Source organism: Rattus norvegicus, chromosome 11, assembly GCF_021556685.1.
Source record: "Rattus norvegicus strain SHRSP/BbbUtx chromosome 11, alternate assembly SHRSP_T2T, whole genome shotgun sequence".
NCBI classification, from domain to species: Eukaryota; Metazoa; Chordata; class Mammalia; order Rodentia; family Muridae; genus Rattus; species Rattus norvegicus.
The window spans coordinates 72,531,549-72,549,735 of NC_141544.1; the positions used below are offsets into that span (position 1 = coordinate 72,531,549).

General features: G+C 37.7%; 1 protein-coding gene across 3 annotated transcripts in view; it reads right to left on the reverse strand.

Moving 5' to 3' along the window:
• Positions 1–18,187, reverse strand: part of Lsamp (limbic system-associated membrane protein) — a 2,169,253-nt gene that overhangs the window by 233,263 nt on the left and 1,917,803 nt on the right. For all 3 annotated transcript variants that reach the window (NM_001414997.1, NM_017242.3, XM_087575991.1), the window contains one exon: positions 10,687–10,812. In NM_001414997.1, the coding sequence (NP_001401926.1) occupies positions 10,687–10,812 (126 nt within the window). The remainder of the gene's footprint in view (positions 1–10,686; positions 10,813–18,187) is intronic.

The following is an 18,187-nucleotide window of genomic DNA, read 5'->3' on the forward strand; positions in this document are numbered from 1 at the left end:
TCTCATGTTTTTGAATTTGACCACCTGAGAAAAAAATACCTGATTTGAGTCTCGGTTGATGAAAAAAGGTTAGTGTCATATAAAGAAGTGACAGGGAACTTGTTTTTCTCCTCTCTCTTCTCTGTCTATCTCTGTCTCTGACTCTGTCTTTGTGTCTCTGTCTCTGTGTCTCTGTGTCTCTGTCTCTGTCTATCTCTGTCTCTGTGTCTCTGTCTCTGTCTGTCTCTGTCTCTCTGTCTCTCTGTCTCTCTCTCTCTGTCTCTCTCTGTCTCTCTCTTTCAAAGGAGGTTGTTTCTCACTACATCTCAAATGACAGAAACTACTTTTGTCATGTCTTTTGTGCTGTGACTCAATCTGAGTTACCTATTGAGATTTCTCGGTTTTATTGGGATGAATTGTAGCTTTAGTGTACCGAGAGACTTGCAAATGAATATGCCAAGCGAATGATGAGGGCTTCAGAAATGTGTGCACATTTTAAGTGATATGTTATCTTCAAACATCATTAGAACGTAGGTAGAAAAAGACAAAGTAGGAAATTCTACGCAGTGTTTCTTCGAACCTCCTTATCTCAGGTGATAGAAATATGACAGGGAATTTACATATCAAGTAGTTTTGTGTATGTAGGTGAATGCGCACACCAACACTGTCACTGAAATACAAGAATCACAACTGTTCCTGTAGTAGCTTGGTGCTTGGTAGAGACAGTCCATCGACCTAACTATATCAGAAAGATGTCTTGTCTTTAGAGGCAGGTTCCTTCAAGTTCATCATGTCTTGAAAGCACCTGGAGAACTTATTAATGGACACATTGTTGGGCCCCACAGCTAGACTTTCTGATTTAGGTGAATCTGGAATAGCCTTTAATAACATGCATATCTAACAAGTTTTTCCTTGCTGCTATTGGTGATGATATGGGGACTGTTCTATCAAGAATCCCACTGTAGATATTGAGAGACTCGGGTTTCTTTCCTTAAGTTATCAACTAGGTAAACCAAGATGTTGAAGTCAGTTCTTCTTACTACCTAACCAGCTGACCACAGCAATTTAGGTCTATAATTTACTCTGGAACGTTTACAATGATGGTAAGAACAGAAAGTAGTTGAGTGATAATTAATTATCATTAATAAATCACCTTGACATGCATTATCACACTTAGGGCAACAGAAGAATCCTGATAGGTGAACTGTTATTCATATTGTGCAGATGAGACATAGGCCATATAAAGTTCTTCACTTCAGCCATGAAAGTAAATTATGGGTAGGGGGGATTCGAACTCGGCCTTTCAGAATTCACGTTCTGTCCCTTCTCAATCTTTTGTATCTGTGGAGAGCTTTCCATTTTTCAGGCTCCTTTCATATTCATTATCTCTTTAGATCCCTCTTAGCAGCAGTGTGAGGTGGGCAGGCCACATGTTATTGTCTACATTTTGCAGATAAAGCTATTATAAAAGATGATGAGAAAAGTGGTTACTGTCATTTGGACTGTATTTCCTCATACACTAGACTAATTTTTTTCCTGCAAAATTTATCAGCAGCACTTGATGTAGCAAGTAGAATATTAGAGGACAATAGTCCCAGTGACAAACACTAAGTGACATAGTATCACACCCCACAGCAATCTTCTTCCTCCTTCTCCTCCTCCTCCTCCTCCTCCTCCTCCTCCTCCTCCTCCTCCTCCTCCTCCTCCTCCTCCTCCTCTTTACTTGTAGTGGTGAATTTGGAAGAAAAGGGGATGAAGATCCAGTTGGGATGTCTTCCGGTAGGAAAGTGAGAACAGGGTGTTAATTTCTACAATTTAAATGCTATAGAAGCACCTTTCTCTGAATTTGAAGATTCTTTTCCTCTAGCCCAGGGCTTTGCCAAGTTAAATATTCATTTAAACCACTGGGGGCTTTTGATGGGCTGCAGATTCAGGTTAGGGTGGTCTGTGCTAAGACCCAATATTATTTTCTTCCTACATTTTCTACAAAGCTCCAAGGTGATGTCAATTCTAATGACCAGTATCCCACTCAAAACTACATTTTAAAATATTTTTATATACTATCCCTCTGGTGTCTTGGTTGAAACACAAAGTTAAAAATAAGAGATGTTTTAACAATATTGAGTTATTCTGCCTGTGTGTATGTCCTGAGATTTACTAGGTGTCCCTTTTACTAGGCTATTTATATACCTCAGCGCCCCTTCATAGACCTCATTACCCTTTAACCACCTTTGTCACAAGATTTTGAATGACGCTCAAGCACCTCTGCCTGTGTTGTGCTAATTCTATAGACTGGCAATTTCAAGCCTGCTCCACCCCGCCTAAAATACAGGACAGTTCATGGGAGTGACAGTGTTGACATCTTTGTTGACAAAGGAAAATGTCCTTTTTCAGGCATTAAAAACCTGAGGGAGAAATGCCATAATGCCAAACGTTAGGAAGGGCCTGTATCTTAAAGATCAATAGATACAGTGTAGCAAATTTAAATCTCTACTTTAAGCAGAGAATATCAGAGTCTGAGTTTCTCACAGTAGGCACCTCCCTTATTCACCCTACACATATTTATTGAACACTTACTCCTTTGGAGCCCAATATCATAATGGGAAGTGAGGATGCAAAACTGCTTCCTTTTTTAAGGAAAACAGAAAGGGAAAACTCAAAGGAGTGTTTTAGACAATTACTGACCAAGATCTTTGCTGAGAAGTAAAACAGCAATCACTGATCATAAAAGAGTCATAAATAATATCAAAGGGGTGGGGTGGAGAGATGGCTCAGTGGTTAAGAGCAGTGACTGCTCTTCCAGAGGTCCTGAGTTCAATTCCCAGCAACCACCTGGTAGCTCACAACCATTTGTAATGGGAATTGATACCCTCTTCTGGTGTCTGAAGAGAGTGACACTGTGCTTGCATAAACCTATACTACTACTATTACTACTACTACTACTACTACTACCACTACCACTACTACTACCACCACTAATACTACTATTACTACTAATACTACTACTACTAATAGTAATACCAAAGGATACTCACTTCAGAGCACCTTCAGTAGCCAATGGTAAAATATGAAAGTCTATTGGGAGTGATGCTCTTGAAGCCCTCCATTATTGATGTTATTATTATGGTTAAAATTAAGTATGATTGGGTTCATGGAAAATCCCCAGCCAGCTGCAGAAGACTAATACAAATCTGGTGGTCAAAATGAATAATAATATGATACATCAAGATACCCAATGCAATGACCTGTAACCTTTCTGAAAAACCAACATCCTGCTGACTAATAGATATGACAAACCTGTGACCTTTCTGGCAACCTGTCAACATCAGCTGATTCACTGACCACACGAATATTGTGTCCTTGGCCTGCGTAAATGTTTCTTACTTCCCTCCTCCATCTGTTCCCCTGTATAAATTCAGCCTTGGGGAAAAATAAAATTGTCGCCTTGATCAGACTCTTGTCTTGGCGTCCTTCTTCGTGTCTCTTGTCCCCCATTCTCTTCCAGGTACACTCTGAACCCTTCGTGTACAGAAGTCAGACTTGTTCATGTACATGGGGGACTCAAGGCAAACATAATCGAACGTAGGCAGAGAATTTGCATGAAATTTCCAAAATCATTGCATCAAGAAGTTAATGAAATTATCAGTTTGGGTAGTTTTGTAATTCCTGAATATTGTTTATATTGTAATCTTTGTCCTCCTGTGCATCTGTGATTTGCCATTCTTGAGTAGTGTCTTGAGAATTGATACATAGATAATAGACAGCTCGCAAACTCGTCAAGATCGTACAATGGAGGTTTGATGAGATGACTGGCAGGCAAAGGCTCTTTCTACTATGAGTTTGATGCCCAGACCTCTTGGGGAAAAAGAAAAATGACTTGCACAAACTGTCCTGTGACCTCCACATCTCCTCATGCCTGGCATGCCATGTGGACACACGTGCACTCACATAATATTAACCAAAAAAAAAAAGTCTTACAAGCTAAAGAAAGACAAATAACCAAAGAGATGAAATCTTATGACTTGTATGATACTATGTTCTTGGAGAAACAGTCATGTTGAAATGTTTCCAGTTCATGCTGGCAAAAGGGTGAAGAATGTGGAGCGAGTACTTGTTTAAAAGAGAAAACTGAACTCTGACAGGAAATATTTGTACATGTAAGTCATGTAATCTACCCTATACATTTGAGTGGTCTGTGATTCAGAGGTACAATCATCAATTGGATAAGGGCTTTAACACCTTGCTAAGTGATTTGAATTTTATTCCAACGGCCCTGGGATATTGTTAATTAAGAGGAATATTAATTTGGACATTTTTTTATTGAGAAAGAGTAGTAAGCAATCCAATGAGAAAAATATTGAATACAGTGGAAACAAAATATTGGTTAGACCGTGCTGCCACAGTGACATCCCAAGAGATGAAAGGATTCAGTTACTAACACAGTCATCAAAAATCAGTATCAAAAATTATTCCTTGCCATGGCAATAAGGAGGTAGGATCACTTTTGTCTTTCTAGCTCATAGAGTGTGTACTTTGTTATGAATGCTTCAAAAAGATTACAGTATGCATTTAGTATTTTGGGTGGGGGTGGGTATGGGAATCAGATAAGCCTTGTGGGAGTCTGTATCCATTCCTCCATTGCGTGGATAACATACATGATTTCAGGCCATCAGGCTTGATTGCACACACCATTACCCAACGAACCATATCCCTGACCCCATGACCATCTCTTAACACTAATCCTATGTGGCCCCTATGCTTCTGAATTCCATGAGTTTGGACTTGTTTCCTGGGAATAAGAGTAAAGTATATACCAGCATATAAATACAACATATTTATCTATCAATTTTCTCCTTTTAGTAGTCTCCCTTTCTGTGTGAATGTGTGTTTGCTTGTTTGTGTGCACATGACCATGTATGTTATTATATACTAATATTATATATATTATACATACACACACACACACATATATATATAATATATGTATATACAATTGATGTTTGATGGCATACTTACAAGTAAGGGTCTGAAAACCTACGGTATGATTTTTCATTTTCTTCCTGCCTTTTTAGAGTCAGAAACAGAATATTAAGAAGTTATTTCAAATTGAGTATCTTCAAATCAAGGGGTTTAAGCGTGAACAGTAGCAGGACCAGACACCATTAACAGCATGGTTTCACATAAAGAGCTTCATCCAAATTCCTGCAGGCCTCTATGCCGAGACTTTGGATGTGCTGGCTTATGGCTAGGATACTCTTTCTCCCTCTGTTTTCTCCGACAGGTACTATTCATTTATGAAATCTCAGCATAATATCCCCTCAGGGCAGTTTTGCTGGCTCTGCACATTTTGCTATATGGCCCTGTTTTATGGTCTTATTGAATGCCATAATTTTCTTTTACAATGTATGAATCTAATTAAAGGGTTATTCATGCAATTATTAGTTTAATGCTCTCCTCTCTTGTTGAACTATACGGTTCATTTGTTCAGGGACCATGTCTGTCTTATACTTCAATGTGTCTTTTTTTTTTTTAATACAAAGCGAACACTCTAGAAATAATTCTGACCAAATGAACAAGTTGTGTGCGAATGAGCAAGAGGAACTGAACACGATTCTTTATTAATGTAACACAAAACTGGGAACCAACATTTTAGTTGAACACTGATAAAAAAACTCACACTATTTTTCTTTGTTTTTTAAAAGAAATATGGAAATATTAATTAAAAATAATGCAAGGCATAAAAGCACTTTGCAGACCATGCTGTAGCCCTATTCTCCTGTGAGTTGTCAATGTGGAATTAGCAGACTTTACCTAGAAAGTTCATAGATTTGACTTCTCTACACCTGTATGTTACCAGTATCCACTCGGTGGGCCCTTGGGGAGATCCCTAGGATGAAGGTACAGAGAAATAGTTTTATAAAATCTAAACCAGAAACCACACACATCCTCTATGTTAAATATGAGGTCACACGAAACATAATATCTCAAAAGAAAAGTACCAGAAATATATACTTCTGGTGTTTGACTTAAAGGAATGACTTGTGTTTAATGTTGTATGTTTCTTCCCAAGCCATGTAACAAAACATTTCTTAAGATTTTTTTCGTCTCCATTGGTGTCAACTTTTGCTTCTAGCCAGGAAAATTACATAGAATATCCTGCGCTGATCTCAGCCTACAGGGTGAATTCCTCAGAGGCCCTTTTGAAATTTCCAGAGAGAAAACCTTTGTAGAAACAGAAGGCACACCAGCTCTTTCCGCAAACTTGAGCAGGCGCCCTTGCCACCACATGAGGCACATTTGAGAGAAAGGTTTCCTCATGACAGCTGGAAGAAAAAGCCAGAAGCAGAGCCATGTGATGGCGATGATGAACGTGGCGTACATCAGGAAGGGGGAGCGAAAGCACTGCACACAATACATGTGGTGGTGCAGTAATCCTCAGTGAACACAGGGCTATGAACTTCTAACTTAATTAAGAGAAAAAAAATAGGTCACATTTAATAACCACATATGGGACACTCACTTCCACGATGTAAATAACAAAAAATGAGATCCATTTAACAATTCGGGATTTTAAGATTGGTCTCTTTTTCAAGTGAGGTGTCTTGATTTTGAACACACAGAAAGTTCACAATACTTCCAGTTTCCCACTTTAAAAATGCTTGCAATATTCTTGGGGGGAAAGGATCAAAGGAAAGAGAAACAAAATAATCTCATCAAAACATTCAAACGTAAGATGAATTGAGATAATATTCTTTTCAGAAATTACACCATTTTTTCCCCCTTCCTTGCTCCCTTTTCACGGCACCAAATGACAAGTAATCAGACATTTGTGACTCCCTGCATGGCATTTTCTCTTTTCAGGTCTCTGTGTTCCCCGTGGGGTCTCGCTAATCACAGGTACATTTCCTCTGGAAGGCAGTCCCACTCGGTACTGTGAAAGGCACAATTAATAATTGAACAAAGCTAGCTGGATTTTCACTATCACAAGGCAGTGGTTTGCAAGCAGCTCAGCTGTCACACTGGTATCAAGTCTCTTCCTCAGATGTCTCTGAGAAAGGTGGCACTCGATTGGCTGAAAAGATGAGCCCTTTTTCAAATTTTCAAAGACACACACACACACACACACACACACACACACACACACACACACACAGAGAGAGAGAGAGAGAGAGAGAGAGAGAGAGAGAGAGAGAGAGAGAGAGAAGACAAATTAAGTTGTTACTCCTGTCAGTAGGAAGATGCGTTTGTTCAAGTGATTATTTGGTTATTAAAACCTTGGTTGAGAGATGTAAGAGGAAGCCTGGGACGTGATATATGCCCACTGGAAGGAAAAAAGTGGTTTGATATTGAGTGTTCACACACAGGAAGGAGCTGCTCTGAGTGTACAAGTACACAATATGATCAGAGAGAAAGCCTGCATATACAGCTAGAGAGGAACAAAGAAGAAACCTAACACAGGATCCATACAAAACCCTGTAGACTAAGCATGATTTTGGTGAGTCTTTGCTTGGTTCCCTGGCTATGGTCTTAAGCAGAGCTGTGTGCAATGTAATCTAAGCGAAAAATTAATGTATTTTGGGTTTGATGAACTAAGTACTTTTGTTGCTGTTACCAGAGTATGTTATTTTCGATCAAAGGAAGCCATGGAACACAGGTAATTCAGCATGGCAGTGTTCACACAAAACTTTATGCATCTGTTCTCGAGTTTGAAGTTCATACATTTGCTTTGTGTTTAAAATTCAGGATTCCTTTGATTATCTCTAACTATTCAAGAAATGCCATAACCACTATTGCTCTCAGGCAGTGAAAATATATCTATATCTATATACCTATATCTAAATCTATATCTATACCTATACCTATATCTATATCTATACCTATATCTATCTATATATGGTCCAGGCCCACAGGTTATTATGTGCTGACCGCTAATATTTAACTCTTGAGAATCCTTGTTGAGTACATCATATTTTTGTAGTTGGTTTTGAAGTCAGAGTCCTAGAAATACATGAAATACTATCTTTACTGTGGAAGACGCCACGGGTCCTCTGTTCTTTGTTTTAATTGATTCGCCACAGAAACCATGCTCCTCAGGGTTTAGACAAAAGCCTTTGAACTAAGTGCGATTTTGGTAAATCTTTGTTTGTGTCTCTGGCTATGGTCTCAAGCAGGTGTATACATTGTAATCTAAATTAACATACTTTTAGGTTTTGTAAACTAAGTGCTTTTGTTCATGGAAGTTTACTTGGTAATAGTCACCAGGAACATGCCAACAAACTAAGGAAGATCTTGGTGGTTTGGCTCTATCTCAGAATTTGTCAAAATTCAAAGAGGAAGAAGTATTTGGAGGCTCAAGTGAACAATTTGCTCTATTTCCTACTCAAAATTACACCAAAAGAAGGAGTGTCTTTCTTTTATGTCTTCTTATTGATCATAGCATGAACATAAATTCCTTCCTACAGTTTTCATTTTTTAATCTACCACTTGGCCCTTGAATGACATTAAAATATTAATAAAATATTTGTATTAATTTAAATTTGGTTATAGAAAGGTGAGACAAGTTAAAAATAATCACATGAAAGCAGGAGTGTGGTTTGTATATGAAGTTGAGGCCATAAACATGTAAGTGGAGTGTTAAAAATCAATTTTATGAATCTGTAATTTATATATAATAATTTACGTTCTTAACAGATCAGTCATAAATTGGGTGGCAAGCCTACCAACAGTCAATGGAATGAAGGGCTTGTGATAATTTATATAAGTTCTCTGGGTCTGCTTTGGAAAAGACAAGTAGAGACACTGAAAACAAAGAGGTAAGTTTAGAAAGAGGCCTTTCAAAGTCAAACGATGGAAAGGTTTAAACACAGTTTCCATAACATTATAGTAAACAGGATGGTTTTAGATGTCCCGTATTTAAATATTTTGACAAGAACAATATTTTAAAGCCAAATTGCCAGTAGCCGAAGACACATTGTTACACTTAGTACCAGGTAGGTAGAATAGGTTGGGTAGATTGTGAGTTTTCCAGGAAGAAAGTACTCTGAAGAATTTATTTATTTCTAGAAAAAGATATACAACCTCCAAACTGCCATGCTCTAAATGACTATCTGTGTGTTCTTGCCATGTAAGCCTATGTGAGGAAATGTGTTTGACATTGATACCCCCAAATAAATACCTCTTATGATGCTCTTATATGTTATTAATAAATGATGGTAAATATATATAATAAGGATGAGGTTTGAATAACATTTTCTTAAGAGAATAGAAGTCTCCAAAAGACTATTTTCCTAAACAGAAGAACATTTTAACAAAGTTTAGCCAAATTTTCCTCAGAAATTAATTTGGACTACGATGTCAAATGGAGGAACCTATTATATTTTCACAGAAATGAATCTGCAATCAAACACCACCATGGTCTCAGAATGGGTCTCACTGAACAGCTCGTGTTCATTCCAAAGTCAGTTACCTTGGAAATTAAGTTTCTAGACAGTTTTTATAGAGAAATTATAAGGGACTATCGCACATAAGCCAGTTACTAAAATGAGTTATTTTCTAAGACTAGTCTGCTTACAGTTGATATATAATTGACGTGGTAGAACTTCTTTTTGGAATAACTAAAGAGCAGGTAAATTACATATACATTATGGTATTTGAAAAACATAGCTTTGCATAGAAGAAAACATAATTTAAATGGGAGGGGAGAATGTAACGTTAATCTTAAATCATCAGGTAAAGTGCTTAAACATGTTCACAAAACACGAGGGCTTTGGGACCTGGTAAAGATGAGCATAGTACAAAGGGGGACAGGAAGGGTACAGAACACATTCTAAGGAAGTTGTATTATGAATTTAACTGAATTGGGTCATTATCTGGATTCAGTGATATCCTTCCATAGCCTGTTTCATCCTGGCAACCATCACAGAGGTAGAAGCCAAGTCCAGACGTAGGAAGCAGAGATATTTTTGTCCATAATTTCCTCACATAATGCTACCACAAAGGAGGAAACTGTACAGGAAACTACGTTTGAAAGTGACTTTTAAAATTGGTGCAAAATGGTATATCTAAAACATTTCCCCAAAGACACTGAACCATGAAAATGCTATATATTTTACAAATATGCTTTATTTTGTACTTTATTTTCAAATGTCTTAACTTACATACATTATTTATCACTTCCCTTCCTTCTATTCCTCTCTTCACTCCCTCCCATAGCCCATGCCCTCAAGTTGATAGCCTCTTTTTCTTTGATGATTACTATTACATTTTATATACATATATATGCATATATGTATATATATATACACATTTATATATATACATTTATATGTATATAAATGTGCATGTGTGTGTGTTTGTGTGTGTGTAGTGTGTGTATGTATTATTCAATGTCCTTATAGTTGTTCCTTTGAGGGTTAGTCTATTTTGAATGATAATTTTATATAGCCCTATTTATATCTAAGGTACATAGATGAGAGATAGATAGATAGAATGATAGATAGATAGATAGATAGATAGATAGATAGATAGATAGATAGATAGAAACAAAGTTACTTAAAGAGATGAGCGCATCAGCCAAAACTATAGGAACTCTACAAAACCTTGATGCTGCAGTTTTTCTGAGTTTCAATAAAAAAGGACGCCCATTTGCTTTGATCCAATAGAATCGTAACTATTATGTGTTAGCTGAGAATGTCTCCAGTGGCTTACCAAGTGGTGTAAGGTGTCTCCAGGTGATAACAGGTTCAGGGCGCCCATTGGCCATGCAGACCAGGGTTACATTGCTGCCCTCATTCACAGTGACATCCGAGGAGATGTTGGAGATCTTTGGTGGAACTGTAGAGGGAAGGAAATGGAATATGTAATCATAATCATGAAAACAAAAGCAAACGGCAGCGATGGGCTGTAAAGCAACATTGGTACATTTCAGACGTTATCAGTAAATTAGAAATTTCCTGCTAAGTAGCCAGAGCACTTGATAGCTGTTTTCCAAATTGCTCTAGAGGTCCTTAAGCATCTATAAGGGGAAGATATCTCACACTATGGCCGTCTGAGTGCTGGAGGAAGTGCTTAAGATATGTTTAATGAAACTGTATTAGATCCTTTCTGGTCAGGACAAAGTAGAAGATATGTAAATTCTTACAATAAATGATCTTATAACCATCACTTGAATTCATTATTTTATGTATAAGGAAGAATATACCTTAACCTCCAAATGCAAAGCATATCAGAACATTGTGCTATTAAAATGTGATACCCACATATGAAATGTATAAGATATTCAACAAAATAAAAATTTCTACATATAAACCTCTACATATACTATATCTTACGTAGAATGTAAGTTAGATAATAGAAACTAAATTAATAGTTATTGTGTTAGGTACACAGATATTATAACCATACCACATTTATTTTTAATGCTATCACTAATAATACTCCTAAAAATTGAATAAGTTAACTTTAAGTATACATATATCTACCACGATGTATGGTATACTTTAGAAATAACATTTCGTTTAATGAAGATCCTGTGTCCTGTGAGGGTTTTTCCTACAGGTAAGCAACCGGTGCACAGACGCGAGTAAGTGAAAGCAGAAATGGGATGTGAATCCCAGCAGACTCCACTCTTAAAACACTCCTTGAACAGAATTTCATCTTCACAATCTAGTCAACCAGATGGCCGAAAAGGACAGAAATTACTTTTTGGTGATGTGAAAAATGAGTCCCCAAAGGCAAGCAGTACTGCTGCCTGGTCTCCTTCATTAGCGTCCAGGATAGCGACGTTAGCTCCCACTCCAGTGGGCTTTGCCGGGGAGTGTGGGAAGTGAATTGCTCACAAATTTCATCACCGAGGCCACACACTGATTACAAATAGCGAGGCTTAGGTTGGACTGTGACTCTCCTTTTTTCTTCTCTTTTAAAACTCGGCTGCCTCTGTAGTAACAGTGAAAGTATACTTCTGAGGGAGGAGGACAAGAAAAAATGAAGGAGCTCCGTAATCAAAGAGGCTTGCTCCTTGCTGCTCGCCCTACCCATTGCAGACACTGAGTTCCTGCCCAGCTGGAACGTTTTCTACTTAAAGAAACAACTACACGACAGTCTTGAGGGAGACACCGATGGTACTTAGGAAAGCAACATCCGAGTGATTCCGTGTGCCACGAGAAGGAAGCTGATGGAGAGCCTTCATGACTTTAATGCGCCTCAGACAAAGACGTGCTCTACGGCTTCTGGATAAAAAGTGATGACTTGGAATCAAAACCACTGGCAGTCGACCACAGTTGATTCCCATCTCTAGCAATCTCGCATGGGTTTCTATTGCTCCATTAGCTTCTGAGGTTAAGGATTATTTTCCTGGACTTATTCAGTGACTTGCAATTTAGACACTTAGGACAAGAACTTGGAAGGTCATATACAATTTATAAGCAAGATCTTGAGGAACCGAGAAGAATAATAGCTTCTCAAATGTGATCCCATCAGGAACTACAGCTGAACTTACATCTCAGAGTTCCTGAGTGCTTGATTGTTCTTCGGTTTAATAAGCACACTTTTAAATTTTTATTTGAGGAAGCCAGTGTTCTTAATGCCCCCCAAGTATGATACAAATCACCAACAGTACACAGATGAGCAAATTGTAACTGCTTTTAGCACTTCCTCGATTAACCCAAGCTTGTAATAGGAAGCTCTGTAGCAGTTAAAGAAACCGCCTTAACTCCCATTATAATTACATCTGAATTGCAACAAAAATGTAAGAAATATATGTAAACGTTTTTCAACCAAACATGTGGCAATCAGATTTGTTTTATGAAAGCACACAAACTTAAAAACAAAAAGCCCATTATTAGGAGTCTAATATTACTCCTAGATAATATTACTCATACTAAAATTATGTGTTATCATATATAATAAATATCACACATATATAATATCATATATCACATATATCATATACATATATATGAATCTATATTATTGATTTTTTGCAGTCACTTGTCATGTTAGTTAAGCCACTTGGACAAATACATGTAAATTAAAATGTAAATTTAACAGTAATTGACCAGGGTTATGTTTTAGTAATCAAATCATCATATCATACTGACTGTTATGATTAAGGTGAGTCAGCTCAGGTCTGGGATACCAGGGATGAGGACGCGTCAGTGTTTGTGCAGAACATTGAGAAAGAGATCCTATCGTATTATGCAATTATGCTTGCATTTTGGTAACATCCTGTGGGTCTCACCTCATTGATCAGGAGCTTCCTAAAAGAGTATACATATGATAAAAGATTTTATTCTCCCAAGAAATTACTCTTACTAACTTTCCAACTCAACATCTCAATTTCTTCAGGAATTGTGTGAAGCCACATCACCGCCTCCACCCAATTTCTGCCTGAAACATGATGAGCATTCTTATATCAAACAAACAAACAAACAAACAAGCAAACAACAACAGAAAGACAAAAGCCTCTCCATTGAAGCTCTCCAAAGCCCATGTTGTTTTAATTGTAATACTATTTTCCCCGAAATATTTAACTTATTGATATTAGTCTCTTTCTTCCAGAATTATCTGTTCCTGGGTTCAAAGACACCAAACTCAACAGACTTTATACACGTCTGGTCATATTAACTTTGGCAATCACCTTATTCTTATTCAAAGCCTGTCCTTAGGGGTTTGGCTGACTTCCTATTTGTCCTGTCAGTTTGTCAGTTTGAGGTATCTTACCTACTTGGTCCCTTTAGATGCTAAAGTCATATCATGAGTGTGACTTCACATCAGAAGGGAATCGACTCTAGCACAGATTTCCACGAACGTTTTTATGTCCACATGTTTGAGTGGTTCACTTCTCCATTGCACTCCTCACAAGTGTTATAGGTCCATCTACTTTCTCATGAAACACTTGTGCTTTATCATCTTAGTGAATGGTGTCATTATGCAAAGAGATGCTTTGTGTTTCTTTTTACGCATAAGAGAGGTAATCGGACAAACCCAAGCCAGCCAACCAACCAGCCAACCAACCAACCAACCAACCAACCAACCAACCGAAACCCCCAAATTATGTCTCTTTTGACAGTACTTTCTTTTCCTGCTCCCATATGGAATTGACTCCATGTTGTCAACATCTCCCACGCCCTCATTACTCCCTTGCCTTACCTCACTCAGCCTTATTTCAGACATCGACAGTTGCTTCCTCCCTCTATTCATCCTCCTACTTTTCCTCCTCCATGTCCTTTCTTTGGGGGGGGGTGAGGGGCTTGACTTATTGGAAATGAAGTAAATCTGGCTGTACGATATTTGCCTTCTTCTCCCCATGTTGACCACCATACATTTTCCACAGTACAGAAAAAAATTTTGTAAACTATAAGTGAGTATAAAAATCCCTTGACTGATGTTGCCTTCAAGATTAGATCCCAGTGTCTGACTGTAGTTCAGAGCTCATTCTGATTGCTTCTTGTCTCTCTAGCTTCATTTCCTCCTCCCTTTGCACTGCATCTTCCAAATTAGAGGTCAGATCTAAACAACTTTTGGTTTTTGGAATAGGCATCCAGGTACTTCTGCACAGAGTGATCTTGTGTGCGTTATTTTTATGGGTGGGTGGTGATTCAGCTGGGGAGCCTACCTTCTGACTTTTATTCCACCTCTGTCTATTCCTCCTCTGCTCATAAAGTCCTGCTGGGTGAAGAACTGGCTCCTATGTTCTCACAGAACCAGTGAGAGCCACAACACGGCTTCTCCAACACAACAGAAAATCGTAACTTTTAGCTGACTTTCCTGGTAATCTTAGTCATTTTAAGTGGAAGGTTTTTTTTATCTACTGAGCCCTGGTCCTTGGAATATGGTAGATGATCAACCAGTGTTTGGAGCAAAAAAGCAAACAAAACTTCAACTCTTCACCCATTCTTTTTTTTTTTTTTTTTTTTGGAGCTGGGGACCGAACCCAGGGCCTTGCGCTTGCTAGGCAAGCACTCTACCGCTGAGCTAAATCCCCAACCCCCTCTTCACCCATTCTTAAGACTTAATCATGTCTCTCTGATCTTATTTTTGACACAAAAGGCCACACATCTCTTTTGCCCATCAAAATGTGGTATTTAGAAGCATTTCTGTAGCTACCTCTCTTGTCATCTATTTCACCATTAACCTTTATGACTTGTTTTTCATATTTAGGGGGTTGACTTGTTATTTAAATGGATCTCACTATGTTCTCTCTATAAGGTTCCCCAGTGCCAGGGTTACAGTGTATGCTACTACAGTTGCCTGGCATCTCTGACTTTTCATGATCAAAAAAAAAAAAATATCCATGGCAGATCAGAACATAAAAAGTAGAATGACTTGGTGTCTCATTTTCTCAGTTACAGATTTTCTAAGTCTTAACTTCCTTTTAACCTTTTGTTCTTTTCCTAGGAGGAGTCATACAGAGACACAACTTTTTAAATCAGATGATTTACTAGTTAATTCCTAAATTTCTGTACAAAGTCCTAAGATTTAAATTTAGAACATCACCAGGAACAACGAGGAGACAATTCAAAGGCTTCATTTTAGTCCCTCCTAAACTCTGTATTAAAGTTCTAGAAAGTAAATTTGTGTCATATTATTACTGCTGCTTCACACTGTGGGCAGAGGAGATTCCATAGGTGAAAAAAGTCACATAAATAACGGGAAAAAAAACCAAAACTAATACTTTGTGTATTTTCTGAAATGATTCTTCCTCTAGGTCACATTTATTTCTATAAAAGTGATGATACATTGTGTTTTCACTTTCTCTTAATCCTCAGTAGGTATGACTAGCTCGAAAGCACAGTTTAACATGATAAACTTATTTGTACTAGCAAATACAAATTAATTTTCAAAGTCACTGGAACATTGATTTATGCTCAATCTTCAAGTCATTCTACCAGTCTGAATGGTTTGTTTTCTTTGGGGGCCATTGCCTCAGCCCTTTTTCATAAGATATTAGTGAGATTTATTATCTTTTCCTACATGCAACACCATCATCCATTTCTTTAATGTTCTCAACCTATTCAGTTTCAGTGGTATCTCCAATTTGTCTGTATTATTTTGTTTTCATAGTGGCTAATGGGAGCTACTTAGGCTGAAAGGAACTGACCTTTTGATGTCTTGGTTCAATTTTGCCCAATTTATTTTCTGACTCTTAATTTTGTTTGTCATTATTTTTGTTTGTAGAAGTTTAACATTCCTTGACTTTGTATACATAAAGGTTTTACATCGACTCTTCCATCCTGTGTATATGTATGCGTAATCCTTTTCTAAAATATGATCAATTATGTACTTTTTCAAAATTTTCTTTCACTTATTTATTTTTAAATTGAAATACTTAAAGCATCTACAATTTATGTCTGGTGTGAGAAACAATAACTTTTTTCATCCCTTAAATTTTAACTAATTTTCCCAATACAATTAGGTAGAAATTGTAAAATGTAGAAACTATTTTGGTTTTCACACTTCTCCAACCAAGTGCTATAAACTAGCTAGTCTAGTCTTTCTGGGAAACATGTAACTCTAAACCTTACATACCATGACAAGTAATTTTACCAAAACATTTAAAAACATGCCATTAATCTTTTACATACTCTTTCATTGTGAGCTCATATGGGGTGCCATTACTATGGCGTAACTTAAAAATAAAACCTACTTTCATTGGTGGCATTCTGTTAATCGAAGTAGATAGAGTTTTAGGTATCTATCTGCACCTGGAGCTGAATCTGTGCCACAGCTTTCTATACCCAGATCTCACCTGGAGACAGCTGGTCTCCCAGGAGAGCTGACATACCTGAGAGCACAGGTGAGACCACCACTTCTACTCAGAGGGACCCGCCCAGATCCCTTAAGACAGAGGAACCAAGAAGAAGTCTAGGACAGGATCCTTCATGTTTCCAGCTGTGCCTAGAACTGACCCTGTGCCACAGTTCTTGGTACCCAAAACACACCTGGAGACAGCTGGACTCCAAGGAGTGCTAACAGACTTACAGGAGGTTCAAGCCACAGTTAGAGATAGCAAGACTAGCTAGCTAGCACTAGAGATAACCAGATGGTGAGAGGCAAGTGCAAGAACCTAACCAAGGCCACCTGGCATCATCAGAACAGAATTTTCCCACCACAACAAGTCCTGGATACCACATCACACCAGTAAAGCAAGATTCAGATGTAAAATCACATCTCATGATGATGCTAGAGGACTTTAAGAAGGACATAAATAACTTCCTTAAATAAATACTGAACAACACAGGTAAACAGGTAGAAGCCCTTAAAGAGGAGACACAAAAATCCCTTAAAGAATTACAGGAAAAAACAACCAAACAGGTGAAGGAATTGATTGAAACCATCCAGGATCTAAAAATGGAATAGAAACATTAATGAAATCACAAAGGGAGACAATCCTAGAGACAGAAAACGTAGGAAAGAGATCAGGAATCATAGATGCAAGCATCACAAACAAAATACAAAAGATAGAAGAGAGAATCTCAGGGGCAGAAGATACCATAGAAAACACTGATACAACAGTCAAAGAAAATGCAAAACATAAAAAGGTGCAAATCTGAAACATCCAGGAAATCCAGGACACAACGAGAAGATCAAATCTAAGGATAATAGGTATAGAAGAGAGCGAAGATCCTAACTTAAAGGGCTAGTAAATATCTTCAACAAAATTATAGAATAAACCTTCCCTAACCTAAAGAAAGAGATGCCCATAAGCATACAAGAAGCCTACAGAGTTCCAAGTAGACTGGATCAGGAAAGAAATTCCTCCCATCACATATAATCAAAAGACCAAATGCACTAAACAAAGAAAAAAATTAAAAAGCAGTAAGGAAAAAAAAGTCAAGTCACATATAAAGGCAAACATATCAGAATTATACCAGATTTTTCAATAGACTAGGAAAGCTAGAAGGTCCTGTGCAGATGTCATACAGACCCTAAGAGAACACAAATACCAGCCCAGGCTACTATATCCAGCAAAACTTTCAAGTACCATAGAAGCAGAAACCAAGATATTTCATGACAAAAACAAACTTACACAATATATTCCCGTAAGTCCAGCCCTACAGAGGATAGTAGAAAACTCTAAGACAAGGAAGGAGACTTCACCCTAGAAAAAGCAAGAAAGTAATCGTTCAACTAACTCAAAAGACAATAGCCACACAAACAATTTCACCTCTAACAACAAAAGTAATAGAAAACAACAATCATTGGACCC